Here is a 13,947-nt window from a genome sequence, read left to right as displayed (position 1 = left end):
CGTTGTTGCTCTGAGCAACAGACTCTGAATTCAGCGTTGTTCAGAGATGGGGAGGTGCTGTGAGATGAGCGTGGGCAGCTGGATGAATTAGTAAAACTTTGTTTCCTTAAGGTGAGATGAAGAAAAAAAGCTACTTGCCTCTCCAGGTGTGCTGTGGGCCGTGCCTGAGCCATTTGCTAGAGTGCAGTGCCCAGCCTGGCACCAGTCACGCCTGGTAACTTGTAAACGCTACTCTCTTCCTCTGAGAGCATGGAGTTGGTCTATTAAAACAAGGAGAAATGAGCAGGCCAGGGCTCAGAAATCCTAAGCAGGCCAAAACTTCAACTTGTCCAGCCAGTTCTGCTTCAGGCCTCAGCAGGCTGCTACCTTATGCGCTACAGGCATTTTTGTGTACATTTGTGTGTTCCTGGGTTCTTAGTTTGTTTATGCTGTTTGTTTGCACACAAACCTGTACCTGCATATACCAGACAACCCTTTCGAATGTTGTACTCTCAGTCACCCTTACATTATCTTCCTTCCTTCCTAGCACTTATATGAAATGATCTTATTTATTTATACATTTACTTGATTATTGGCTGTCTCCCTTAGAATGTCATCTCTTTGATGGCAGAAACTTTGTCTTGTTCACCATTTTGTCTACCAAAACAGGGCTCCAGAAATGTTTGTGGAGATTGAATGAATGAAGGACCATGCACATGTGTGTCTTCAAAGGAGAGGGCAGAGAGGTTGGTGGGACAGCTGCTGGCTGAAGGGCCCAGGGCCTGTCCTTCTCCCTAGCATGGGCTCCCACTGTGGCCCTGACTGCACTGCACTGATATTCCATCCTGCTTTTCTTTTCTTCCTCTCTTCCTTCCTCCCTTCCTTCCTTCCTTCTTTCCTTCCTTCCTTCCTTTCTTTCTTTCCTTCTTTCTTTCCCCCCCCAATATATATATATGTTTTGTTTTGTTTTAATACCTTTATTTGGGGTTTGGTTACAGGGTAATATATGCTTTTTTTTTTTTTTTTTTTTTTTTGGCCGTGCCACACAACTTGTGGGATCTTAGTTCCCTGACCAGGGCTTGAACCCGGACCACTGCAGTGAAAGTGCAGAGTCCTAACCACTGGACCACCAGGGAATTAATTCTCCATGCTTTTTACCTTTTAAAATCCAGAAGTATATAAAGAAATAATGGAAAATTATCACCTTCCTTCCATTGTGTCTCTCCAGAGGTAACCACGGCTGGTACTTAGATGTATATGCTCCCAGTCTTTCCCAGAGCACAGGGGGGTCTCCACCACTCCCCCTACCAAGACCGCACAGCTCCAAGCTGTAGACATGTGCTTCCTCACTCCTCTCCCCCTTTCAGAGAAAAAGTCTTTCTGTTCTGAGGTTTCCAGGAAACAAAGCATCACAGCTTTCCACAGTCCTTCTGGGTCTTCTGCTCGCCACCCTCCTCCTCCTGAAACCAAACAAAGCAAAACAAAACACAAAAACGCCAAGGACTGATTAGAAAAACTGAGCTCCAGAGTCAGGCGGATCTGGGTGGAAATCCTGCTCTGCCTTCTGTCAGAAGCGTTGGCCCTCTCTGAGCCTCAGTTTCTTCGTGAGTGAAAGGAGGGTGCTTTACTTACAAGACTGGGTGGTGTCAAGGGTTAAACTGGGTGCTGCAGGCAAGGCCTAGTGCACAGGAGGTGGTTTCACAAGTTAATTTTCCTTTCTCCCCATTACCACTCTGGGGCGGACTTTGACTGCTTCCTTGTCATTTTTGTTTTGCTAGAGATGAAGAGCACCAAGTTTTTTTTTTCTTTCCCTCTCTTTTTTTTTTTTTTTTTTTTTTAACACATCATGTTATTCTTAGAGACTCTGACTTCATCATCTCCTCTACTTTCCCTTCGCTGGGTTTAGTCCTTCTTCCCTCACTTCCCCATTTCCCCATCAGTGATCTCAGGGCCTGTTTAAAGAGGCTGAGGGTGGAAGAAATGGGGGGGAACCATAAGCGCCCTGCGCCCTCCCTGTGCAGCTGAGGCTCCAGGACCCACCGTGGCCATGAGAACCCACTTCCTGTTTGTGGAGGCCCAGCCAAAGTTCAGGCAGTGGTTACATAATCGCCTGGCTGTCCAACTGTCAACCCGATAACCTATGACCTATCGCCTCTAATACTGTACTTCTCTAGGGCTTGAAAGGAACAGAAGGAACGTTGGCCACACCCACCCCGCCAGCCTTCCCAAGCACCTTGCTTCAGGCTGGGGGGTGCCCGGCGTCGGGGCGCTGTGCAGGGCCTCCCTGGTTAGCAGATCTGAGCTGAAGTCCAACTCGCCCAACTCTAGTTGGCCTCTGGCTAGGAAAGGGCAGCCCTGAAATTCCTGAGAAGCAGCATTAGGGATGCTCAGGAGACCCATGCTGATGGGGGTGCCATTCACGGTGGAAGCCCAAGCCCTGTTCATGTCAAAAGAAGCAAGTATACCATGGGCGCTTCTCAGTTATCAGCCTGAACACTGACCCTGGATTCCCTCCACCTGCAGCCTGGATTGGGACGGCTTTCCCCAAGCACCCTGCAGGCTCTGGAGTAAGAATTCTGGAAGAAAGCCACAGCAGGAGGTTAGGGGTGCCAAAGAGGAGCCGCAGAGACCTGCCAGATCAGAGCCACAGGGCATGAAAGAACTTGCGGTCAGTGACAGAGTCTGGAACAGCTCTGAAATAACAACTTCTTTGGACTTAAGAACTTTTGAGAAGAGGGTGGGGATGGGGTTTCTTTCTCTTTCAGATCTTGCATGTTGGGCTACCTGAAGCCAAAAAGCAGAAGAGTAGAGAGGAGGTAGGTGATGGAGACCTCAGGAGGAGGGCCAGAGGGATTAGGTAGGGTGATTGGAGACAGCTAGGAGGCAGGAAGCTGGCAAAGGCAAAGAAGCAGCCCTCAGGGGCCACCCCTGTGGGGCAGCTGCACCCATGAGGCTCACTTTGATAGCTGCCTGGCTGACAGTACAATGGCGAGGGTATAGAAGTAGGAAAGAGCCAAGAGGGGTTGAGTGACACGGGGGATGAGGGGATAAGGGAGGACCCCTACCCTGGGCAGCCACAGGGCATCTACCTTTGTGGGCAAATGATCCCTCATCCATGGGAACCAGGAGGACAGAAACCCATCACACTGAAGCCCAGGTTTGCTCTCCTTCCCTCCACTCTGGTTTGGAAACCTTGTGGCTCTTTTCTACTGGCAATCTCAAGCCCAAAGTTTGTTCCTTTCACTATCCAATAAAAACTTCACCCCAGAGCTTTCATCCAAGGAGATGAAAGTGGCTTCTGTGGACCAGAGCCAGCAGGCTCCTAGAAGAGTGGGGCAGGGGTTACCCTGGTCAGGTGGCCAACTTTGAGGAAAGAGGGGACCCTCGGCTTCAAGATGGAGAGCAATTTGTGTGGGTCCCCTTATCCAGCTCTCTAAACCCTCGCTCCCTGGATGAGGGCAGCCCCAGAGAAAGTTAAAGGGATCAGGCCTCAACCCTGCCTCAGCTCTTCAGCAAGTAGTTGTCATTTGCCTGAGGGGCTGGGACACTATATGAGCAGGCTCAGCAGTCATGGAATCCTCCAGGTGGAGGACTCTTTCCTGGATAGATGGAGAACCTGAGTTTTATGGCTTGTCAGGGTCAGCTAGGGACAGTGGCATCAGGCTGGGCTACCCTTGGGCCCTGCTATGCTGCCCTGGGGAGCTATTGAGGCACCAGGCTGGGAGAAGAGGGGGAGGCACTCCACTTTCACCTGCTGAGGTTTATAAGGGTAGTAGAGGGTAATAATGGCACTGCCAACTTTCCTTCCTCTTCAAAGCTCAAGAGGATGGGTCTGGAGAAAGTGGAACCTGGACACACGACCCTGCCCTGGCTCCTGTCAGGGCAGCTGTGGCAGGAAGACATGAGTGAGTAGTCCTTGGGGAACATGGTTGTCTGGAATAAGAAGGCAGTCTTAGGAGAGGGCTGACCCTGGCTGCGGATGCAGGAGCAAATGGGCCTACAGTCCTCGGTGCCCCTAAATGCCAAGAGACAGGTCCAAGTACAGAGATGAGCATCTAGAGACCCAGGAACTTGGCACATACACACTCACGCAAACACACACACACACAGGCACGCATGCACATGCCCTCACAGGCATAAATATTCTGGCAGGCAAGCACCGACGTGCACAGGCACACACACACACACAAGCACAGGTTTTTACACACAAGCGCCCTCACACAGGCACACAGACACAGATACACACTCATGCAGGCACATGCATAAAAGTACACACATAGGAAACACCCAGGTACACAGGAGCAAGCACACACAAACGCACATGCCCAGGCACCCACTGCACTAAAGAGAAACGTGTGCAGACACAGCATATATCTGCACATGCACAGGCTCCTGTGCGCACACACTTGTACACACATACAAGCACTCAGCCAGTAACTCAAACACAGCCGCCCAGGCCGTTTGAGAGCGCCCTGCCCAGGAGCTATCCGTCATCCACTCTGGGCGGCGGCCGGGCCCTCCCCCTGTCCCGCCCACCCCCAGTTGGTGGTATAAATTCCGTCTCTTTGCCCCTTCCCCGCACAGCCTGCCTCGGACACCAGCACGGCCCTCCGTCTCTGCCCACTCCTGGCAGACCCGTCGGGAGCAAAGCGCACCACCAAGCAGCATGGGTAAGGAGGGGGGCTTCTGACAACCGTCCGCTGACCACCAATGGCCCGCCCCGCAGTAAGTGACAGAAAACCTGGAGGGAGTGCTGGTTAGGGGAGGGAGCGCCAGGCTCCGCTCCACTGGCCCCGCCCCACCTCCACCCCCGCATTTCCCAGCTTAGCCGAAGTACTGGAGGCGTCTGGGAAGGAAGGCAGAGGGACTGCTGGGAAGGGTGACTTTGGGCTCCCCGCCACCTCTGCTCCCCAGCTGCAGCTTGCGGCCAGGGAGCCTTTCTGCAGCTGAGAAAATAAGGGTAGGGGTACTTAGGAGGAGCTCTATGTCTCTGTCTGTTACCATAGGAGACAGACAACCCTGATTTCAGCCCTAAGCCAACTTCTTACTGCAGGGAGTAGGGAACCCAGGCCTTTGTGGCCAGGTTGCTCTTTAGCTACCCTGCCCCACCAATCACTTTGGGAGGGAAATCAGGGAGCCCTCCTCTCTCGGGGTGGGAGAGGGGCTGTTTCAGTGCCTCCCACTCTCTCAGTCTGCCAAGTCCTCCTACTCCCCCATCCATGGACTCCTGGATGTCAGGCTGAGGAAGAGTCTGCGTCTGGCTGGGAGTACTGAGGTCCTTGCCCGCTGTGGATCTGGCTCTTTTCTAGCAGAATGCCCAACAAACCAGCCTGGCCTTGGGAAAACCCAAGGAGCTTTCCCTGGGCTCATCTCAAACCCAAAGGTGTTCAGAGATCTTGCTTGAGATGCTTAAGACAGGAGGAATGTTCCCCCAGAAAGAGGACTGATGCTCAGTGGGGCCTGAGTGGCATGCAGGGCCTGACCCTGACTCTCAGAAATGCTGTGCGGGATGCGGCAGTTAGGGTCTGGGATGGGGAGATGGTGCTGAGAGGCAGTACCTCCTTCACACACCTCTTTCATACCTTTACTTCTCTCTCAGTCTCCGGTTTTGCAGATTTTGCATCTCTGTCTTGATGTCCTGGAGTTTTGAATCTCCTTCCCCTCCGCCTCACCTCCTGTGCCAAAACCTGACACAGCTTGGTTGTATAGCAGAACAAGTCTCCTTAATTCCCTCGGACTGGACCTCACCGTGTCCCATCCCAGTCCCAGCCCTCTCTCTGGGCACCAGGCACTGCCTGGGATTTCTGGCACAGCGCTACCCATATTTATATAACATCTCTCACTTAATAAAAGTACTTCGGAATACTTTGTCTTATTTGGCCTTCATAGCCACTTAGAGAAGAAGGTAAGATATTATTACCCCTTTTAGGTGAACAAAGGGGAGAAAGTGGAGAGAGTAGATGTCACACCCGGACCTTGACACCACGCTTCTGGACTCTAAAATGCTGTTGCTTCCTCTCAGCCTCCTAAGTCACTTGGCTGCTGCAAGTAGGGGGACCTGGCTCCCTGGCTGAGGGTCTGAGCCCAGACACCAGTGGAGGCTCGATGCTGGGGCAGTAGCCGGACTGGCCGTGGGACCAGGCAGGGAGGCAGTGTCAAGTCCTGTGAACTCCACTCCAGGATTTCTTTCGGCCTACAGCTCCTTCTGTTTATTCCTCAGCCTTTCCTCCTGGTTAGGCCCCAAATCCTGATGCTTAATGCCTGGTGGCAGCCCTCCTTCTCAGCGACTGACTTTGGTCCCGTATATCCACATGGCTTCTCTTGCCAGACTTCAGGGGACAAGGAGGGCCACTTCCTACAGCTCTGGTGGGTGGGCCTCTGAGCTTTCCAGGGTTGGGCCAAACAACTTGCTTTACAGATAATGGAAGTGGATGGGGCCCACCCAGGGGTAGAAACTGGTCTAAGGACATTCAGTTAGTATCAGTCCTGCAGCCTTGAACTTCAGCCTCCTATCCCTTACCAGACCCTTGGTTATATAACCCAGGCTCTGGCAGCAGCCTGGGGTCAGGACCCAGAGGGGAGGGAAGCAGGAAGTGTTCCAGCTCCTGGTTTAGATACCTTTCAGTGAAAGGAGCTGAACAGGCACCACCGTCACTCCCTGATGGCTGTTCCTCAATAACAGCCAGCGTTTACGGGCTCCTACCAGGCAAGTACAAAGCTGCGCACTTGACTGCAGCTTCTTGTTTATTTCTCATAAAAGCCCATTGTGGTATTCTTATTACCCTCTTTTCACAGATGATGTGGAAACTGAGGCCAGGGAGGTTAAGTGATTTGCCTAAGCTCCCATGGCTAGTCAGTGACCAGCTGGGATTGGGGCCCAAGTCAATGTCATAACCACTGCACCACACCGCCTCCCCTGCACTCACCCTTCTCCTGCCTCCCCTGGGTCCTGCTCAAGGGCCTGTGCACCTTTAGGTCATAGCTCTGCAGCTCTTCCTGCCATACCCACATACTCATCAGGGTTTTGAGGGTCTGGAGGAGACCTGAGACAGTGCCTCTGCCTTGGCCAGTGGCGGGCCGGGGGTTTGGGGGGCTCGGGTTGCAGCCTGTGAAGAAGGCTCTCATCCTCCAGAGCGTGGTGCAGCCAGCATGCCCCATTGTTTCCACAGCTACGAAATGTGGGAAGTGTGGACCTGGCTACCCTTCACCTCTGGAGGCCATGAAAGGTAAGTGTGAGAAGACTGAGAGCTAACACCCCCAGGAGTAGGCAAGCCAGTGCCTGCTACCGATTCCACTGCTGACACACACCCTGTCTTGCCCCGGCCCTCGTCCCCACCCTGCCCACCCCACCACCTGCTTTCTACCCTCTAGGACCCAGGGAGGAGATTGTCTACCTGCCCTGTATCTACCGAAACACGAACACTGAGGCCCCGGATTATCTGGCCACTGTGGACGTTGACCCCAAGTCTCCCCAGTATTGCCAGGTGAGGTGGGGCTTGGGCACCAGAGGACCCTCAGACCCCTCCTCTAGCCCTGGCCCTGTCAGTGCCCTTTCCCTACTCCATCTTTCTTCACCCTCCCTGGGTATGGTTGTTCAGGCTGTTCACTGCACAAGGGCACCCCCCACCCATGGGCGAGGGCGGTGCTGAAAATGAAGTCTGTGCTGTGCTGCCAGGATGAAATGGGTCCAGAGGGCCCCTTCTCCGAAAGCGCACAGAGGCGTGGTCTGGGTGAGCACCACCCCTGCCCAGTCTCCTATCCTAGGTCATCCACCGGCTGCCCATGCCCCACCTGAAGGACGAGCTGCATCACTCAGGATGGAACACCTGCAGCAGCTGCTTCGGGGACAGCACCAAGTCGCGCACCAAGCTGCTGCTGCCCAGTCTCATCTCCTCCCGAATTTACGTGGTGGATGTGGGCACCGAGCCCCGTGCTCCGAAGCTGCACAAGGCACGTCTTCTGCCCTAGCCAGCTCTGGGCCCCTAATGTGCCTACCACCCAGGGCAGCCTGTGGGCAAGGAAGCCGCCCCTAAAGCAGCTCCCTGCAGCTCTTGTGCAGGGTCGGGGCTCAACAGCAGTGAGTGGGGCTAGACTTTGGAGGAGAGTTACCAGGTGTGCTGGGTCATCATCACCCAGGGGCACCACAGGGGAGGAAGGAGGCTCTCGTTTTTCACTCCGAGCTGGAGAAGGAGCCATTGCCCCAGCCAGTTAGGAGCCCAGGGCTTCCCTTACGCGGGAGCCTCTGATCCTTCCTTTCAACACTTTGTTGAGTGCCTTCTTTGTGCCAGGCACTCACTGCTGGGCGCTGGTGATACAAAGTTGACACTGGCATCCCTCCCAGCCTGAGAGGAGCTTATGGTCTCAAAGGGCTGTGAGTGCCCTCAAGACAGGCAGGGTGAGAGAAGTCCATGTTTTCTGCTGGGGAGTTATCAGTCTCTGTGACGCCCCTGCTGCTCTGTAGACTCAGTCTTTGCCATATTCCTGCAGGGAAAATTGTGTCTATTTTTCAGAGGAAAAGAGGGCAGGGTCAGTAGATAGAAGTGTGGGAGGGGAGGAGTGCGGAGTGGGGACTCCTGGCCCTGTAAGATTCTGATGCCATTCCTTACCCTCTCCAGGTTGTTGAGCCCGAGGACATCCATGCCAAGTGTGACCTGGGCTACCTCCACACCACCCACTGCCTGCCCAGTGGAGAGGTGATGATCAGTTCCTTGGGAGACCCCAAGGGCAATGGCAAAGGTACCTGCCAGCATAGTAGGCACATCTGTGAGGGAAGCAGATCCCAAACTGAGGGAGGGATGGAATGACCTTCCAGGGAGAACCAGAGGGCAGGGTCTCATCCAATATTTAAACTACAGTCAAGTAACTTCAGTTGTTTCAATTCTTTTTATGAAGGTGAGCCTTGAATGATGAATTCACTTACAAGTTATAGTCAGAACTGTCTGCCGTGGGAAATGTGAGCAAGTACAGACATGGCCCCAGAAAACATGTGCATTTAGTATCGGCCTTTGTGAATTCATGAGCAATTCTCACAGTCCTTGAGATCCTTAATTGTCAGAGCTACTTTCTCATTTATGGTACGATTAGAGCTTTCACATAAAATGTCTACTATGTGCCAGACACAACCTATGAGATAGATGCTACTGTGATCCCTGTGTTACAGATTAGGAAGCTGGGGCACAGACTGGCTAAGTAATTTACCCAAAGTCAGCCAGCTGTTAAGTCGCAGAGCTGGAACTCAAACCCAGCAACATGGCTCCAGAATCTATGTCCTAATTACCGTGCTGTGCTGCTTCTCTCCCAGCCTTACGTATGTCACCAGAACACCCCATCCAAGGCTTGGAGTGAAATATCAGTTAAGGTCATCCAGTTAAGTTTACTGCATTAGACTCTATTTAACTGCTTTTTCCAGGAGATGGGATGCATGACATTCCTAGATTTAAGAACACTTAGGAGTAGACATCTATTTACATTTGCAAAGAAGAGGCAAGGTGTCATGACATATTCAGCTGGGGAAAAACATAGTGGGCATTCATGTGGAGTTATAAATAAATATAATTTTCTCTCTAAAAAAAAATGGAGTGAGTGAGCAGAATGGAGTCTAGACTCTGGCAGGAACCCTACCCTGAAAGTAGGAGGCTAGGCAAAGGAAGCACAGGGTACAGAGTCCCAGAAGATCTTGGCTCAAGGGAGGAAAAATTTACCCTGTGGTCTGGGAGAGGGATGAACTTGATGGGAGGTAGCGGCACCAGAGTAAGTCCCCACCTCTCACCCGGCCCTCTGGGTGGGACCCTTTGGACAGGTGTACAAATTCAGCTCCTGAATTTAAGGATCTGGCAAACTCAGTGGGAGGAGGGGCACCAGGCAATGGGCTTGGAGCCTCTTGGACAGGCCTGAGGGTGAGGGCTGGGTGTGGGTCGCACCTCCACCAACTCTACCTACCACCCTACTTCCTTCCCTGCTCAGGGGGTTTTGTGCTGCTGGATGGAGAGACGTTTGAGGTGAAGGGCACGTGGGAGCGGCCTGGAGGTGCTGCGCCTATGGGCTATGACTTCTGGTACCAGCCTCGACACAATGTCATGGTCAGCACTGAATGGGCAGCTCCCAAGGTCTTACAAGATGGCTTCAACCCCGCTGATGTTGAGGCGGGTGAGAATCCCCCACTACCTGTGGGCTGGCAGGAGCCTGGTCACACAAACCCCTGCTCTCTATTCCAAACCCCTACTCTCCAGCCCTCTTACTTCCCTCTCGTGGACCCCAGACTCTTGGGGTGATGATGTAGAATGTGCTGAGTGCTCTGACTTGCTCAAGTGTCCTTCTGATCCCTCGAACCCATTTTTCAACCTTCTCCCCTGTGCTGAGCCCCAGCCTTGGCCCATGCCCTCCCGCCCTGATCCTGATTCCATCTTCCGGCTGCATCCCCACCCCAGGGCTGTATGGGAACCAATTACATGTGTGGGACTGGCAGCGCCATGAGATGGTGCAGACCCTGACTCTACAGGACGGCCTCATCCCCCTGGAGATCCGCTTCCTTCACAACCCGGCCGCTGATCAGGGCTTCGTGGGCTGTGCCCTCAGCTCCAGCATCCAGCGCTTCTATAAGAATGAGGTGACGTGCACTCTGGCCCTCTCCTCCTGGCAGTCCTGTCAGCACTCTGCCCAGCTTCCATAGCCATGATGCTCCCTTCTCCCTAGGAGTGAGCCTGCCTGGCTCCACCAACCCAGACTTCCCAGGAATAAAAAACAAGGCCACCTGCCCTGCCTGTCTCCTCTCAGTCCTAGGCTAATTTCTCCTAAGCCCTAACTGGCTATATTTATTTATTCATTCATTCAAAAAATATTTAGTGAGTCAGGCACTGTGTTAGGTGCTGGGAATACAGTGGTGAAGCAGACATGATCCCTGCCTTAAGGGATTTGCATGTTAGACCCTAGTGGCAAGAAGGCCCTGCATCTACTCTCTCCCTGTAGACAGTATGCCCTGGGGAGACCCAGATCTGACACTCATCGCCCAGCTCCGACAGGCTCACCTCTCTGCCTCTTGACCCCAATGCAGGGAGGTACTTGGTCAGTGGAGAAGGTGATCCAGGTGCCCCCCAAGAAAGTGAAGGGCTGGATGCTGCCTGAAATGCCAGGTGAGTGCTCAGGGGAGCGTGGGAATCAGAAGGTTGATTCTCAGGCTGGGGAACAAGAGTCTTAAGGTGTCTCTGAACTGCAACCCCCCTACCCAGGCCTGATCACTGACATTCTGCTGTCCCTGGACGACCGCTTCCTCTACTTCAGCAACTGGCTGCATGGGGATCTGCGGCAGTATGACATCTCTGACCCAAAGAGGCCCCGCCTCACGGGACAGGTGGGTCCTAGCAGGATGGAGAGGAAGGAGGGGGGAAGTAGACATCTGGGCATGAGGTGGAGGGAGGGTATGAATTGGCTGGGGCATGATAAGGGAGGTGCAGGAAAAGCAAAGATGGGGGCTGAGGGATGGTTCAGGCCAGGACCATGGGGAATCGTGGCTAGATGCGGGGAACGTGAGGGAGCGAGGTTCTCTTCCTGCAATGTCCTAACCTCCCACCACTGTCCTCCTTTATGCTGTGCACTTCCCTGCCCAGGTCTTCCTCGGGGGCAGCATTGTTAAGGGAGGCCCCGTGCAGGTGCTGGAGGACCAGGAGCTAAAATCCCAGCCAGAGCCCCTGGTGGTCAAGGTGAGGACCTCTTCTCCTGCTCATGGGCCCCTCAGATCCGCGCTGGAGAAGTATGGGGGAGGGGACTGGGCAGCGGCTGAGCACGTCCTTGGGGTTTGGGTGGTGCCACTGATTCCCGCCTAGGATCTGTATGTAACCCTGGGGTCTGACCCCTGGTTTTCCCAAGGGGAAACAAGTGGCCGGAGGCCCTCAGATGATCCAGCTTAGCCTGGATGGGAAGCGTCTGTACCTCACCACGTCGCTGTACAGTGCCTGGGACAAGCAGTTTTACCCTGATCTCATCAGGTAAGAAGTGGACAGCCTGGGCTCCCCTCCCAGCCCTCCTCTCCCAGAGGGGTTTGGCTTTTTGAAGACTCCTTGGCTCCACTTCCAGACTCTGCGCCCTCCTCAGGAACCCCTCTCCCTGCCCTCACACTTACCTAATTCTTGGGGGAAGGGGACGGGCCCCCTCTGACCTCTTTCTTCTCCCTCCTATTTCTACCAGGGAAGGCTCTGTGATGCTGCAGATCGATGTAGACACAGTAAAGGGAGGGCTGAAGTTGAACCCCAACTTCCTGGTAGACTTTGGGAAGGAGCCCCTCGGCCCAGTCCTGGCCCATGAGCTCCGCTACCCTGGGGGCGACTGCAGCTCTGACATCTGGCTCTGAAGTCCACTCCTTCTAGCCCCACTCCGCATCCTGCGCCCTCACTTCTGCAGGGACCCGGCTTCGCTCTTCTCTCTCAGTCCCTGACCCTTGGCAGCTTGTCCTCCCAAAGCCAAACTCAGGCTGTTGAAACGAATTGAGCCGTGTCTCTATCTACCCACCACTGCTGCGAGCTGCTCACTGAGCTCTTGGAAATCATTTCACTAAGAAATAAACTGGTGAACCTTTTCCTGAGATCCCCTTGTCTTTGGGGGCACCGGGCCTAAGACTCCTCCTCTGCCGACCCTCTGTATCTTGCACGGGAAAGTCCTGAAGAGGACCAGGGGGTGGGATGGTTATGATGACTAGTTCATACCAGTGATCACAGCATGATGCTAAGGGTGCCAGAATCTCACTTTTATGGCCAGACAGAACCTGAAGATTTTGGAGGTGGTCGTCACAAGGAGAGCTGACAGGAAGGAAGCTGTCAATCAGTGTTCCTAAACTTTTTTTTTTTTTTAATTCGTGCTTTCTTTTAATGAACCTAAAACCTCACCCACCACCCCCAGGAGAATGTAATGTGCCCCCTCACACACAGGAGATACCCTAGACCCCTGATGTAGATGGTGCCATCAGTTGAACACACTGTTCTGAGGAGGTTAGGTGTGTCACCTCCTACCTGGGAGACAGGAACACGACGGGGCAGGAGGGCTGGGGACATCAAGGTAACCAACCCAGCACACTAGGCCCTGGCATTCTTGTTTCCTCACCTGGACAGTGTTTTAGAACCTTGCCCAAATCAGAGATGCCTCCTTTCTCTGCACTAAGACTTTAGTTGTTTATAAGAGCAATGGGATGGAAGTTTCAGGAACCTAAGAGACAGCAGCCAAGCAGTAATTCTAAGGTAATTAAAATTTATTTATTTATTTATTTATTTTTGGCTGCGTTGGGTCTTCGTTGCTGCACACGGGCTTTCTATAGTTGCGGTGAGCAGGGGCTACTCTTTGCTGCCATGCGCAGGCTTCTCATTGCGGTGGCTTCTCTTGTTTCGGAGCATGGGCTCTAGGCGTGCGGGCTCCAGTAGTTGTGGCACGTGGGCTCAGTAGTTGTGGCTCACGGGCTTTAGAGCACAGGCTCTGTAGTTGTGGAGCACGGGCTTAGTTGCTCCATGGCATGTGGGATCTTCCCAGACCAGGGCTCGAACCCGTGTCCCCTGCATTGGCAGGCAGATTCTTAACCACTGCACCACCAGGGAAGCCCCCAAGCAGCAATTCTATTGACTTCTTTACTCTCTACCCAAGACAGTACCAAGCAACATTCAGGTATTAATCTACATTCTTTTCAGTCTTCTGCAAATGTGTCTTTGTTTTAAACACTAGAGTAGCCTAAGATGCCCAAGATGGCCAGGCCCCCCCCAAGAATGTATTACACTTTCTTTCCCTTTGAGGTCTTTAAACATGCTCCCTGAAACATCTACCTCAACTCGAGTCCTGATTCCCTCCCGCTGCCTTACCTGCCATCTGGGCCAGGTTGCCATATCCCTGGGAAAGCCGTTCTTCCCTGACAGCTCTGGGTTAGGGGCCTCCTGCACTTTACCTCAGCATGAACATATGTCACATTATATTGAAAATCCCTGCTTCCTCCCAATA

General features: G+C 53.3%; 1 protein-coding gene and 1 non-coding gene across 3 annotated transcripts in view; one reads left to right on the top strand and one right to left on the bottom strand.

The window, feature by feature from the left end:
- Positions 1 to 12,520, top strand: part of SELENBP1 (selenium binding protein 1) — a 51,475-nt gene extending 38,955 nt beyond the window's left edge. The window contains exons 2-14 of one of the 2 annotated variants that reach the window (XM_060090531.1): positions 3,797 to 3,884; positions 4,564 to 4,649; positions 7,149 to 7,205; positions 7,351 to 7,463; positions 7,744 to 7,929; positions 8,595 to 8,715; positions 9,943 to 10,125; positions 10,407 to 10,585; positions 11,030 to 11,108; positions 11,205 to 11,326; positions 11,583 to 11,675; positions 11,842 to 11,960; positions 12,160 to 12,520. In XM_060090531.1, coding sequence (XP_059946514.1) covers positions 3,797 to 3,884; positions 4,564 to 4,649; positions 7,149 to 7,205; positions 7,351 to 7,463; positions 7,744 to 7,929; positions 8,595 to 8,715; positions 9,943 to 10,125; positions 10,407 to 10,585; positions 11,030 to 11,108; positions 11,205 to 11,326; positions 11,583 to 11,675; positions 11,842 to 11,960; positions 12,160 to 12,322 — 1,589 coding nt within the window. In that variant the 3' untranslated portion in view covers positions 12,323 to 12,520. Of the gene's footprint in view, positions 1 to 3,796; positions 3,885 to 4,563; positions 4,705 to 7,148; positions 7,206 to 7,350; positions 7,464 to 7,743; positions 7,930 to 8,594; positions 8,716 to 9,942; positions 10,126 to 10,406; positions 10,586 to 11,029; positions 11,109 to 11,204; positions 11,327 to 11,582; positions 11,676 to 11,841; positions 11,961 to 12,159 lie in introns of those variants that run through there. The other variant, XM_060090532.1, reaches the window with a different exon arrangement.
- Positions 1,044 to 1,115, bottom strand: TRNAE-UUC (transfer RNA glutamic acid (anticodon UUC)). The gene has a single exon. It is a non-coding gene; the product is annotated as a tRNA-Glu (tRNA).
- Positions 12,521 to 13,947: the final 1,427 nt, after the last annotated feature.

Source organism: Mesoplodon densirostris, chromosome 2 (assembly GCF_025265405.1).
Source record: "Mesoplodon densirostris isolate mMesDen1 chromosome 2, mMesDen1 primary haplotype, whole genome shotgun sequence".
Lineage (NCBI taxonomy): Eukaryota > Metazoa > Chordata > Mammalia > Artiodactyla > Ziphiidae > Mesoplodon > Mesoplodon densirostris.
Note: the sequence above shows the minus strand (reverse complement) of the source record. Positions and strands in the feature narration are given on the sequence as shown.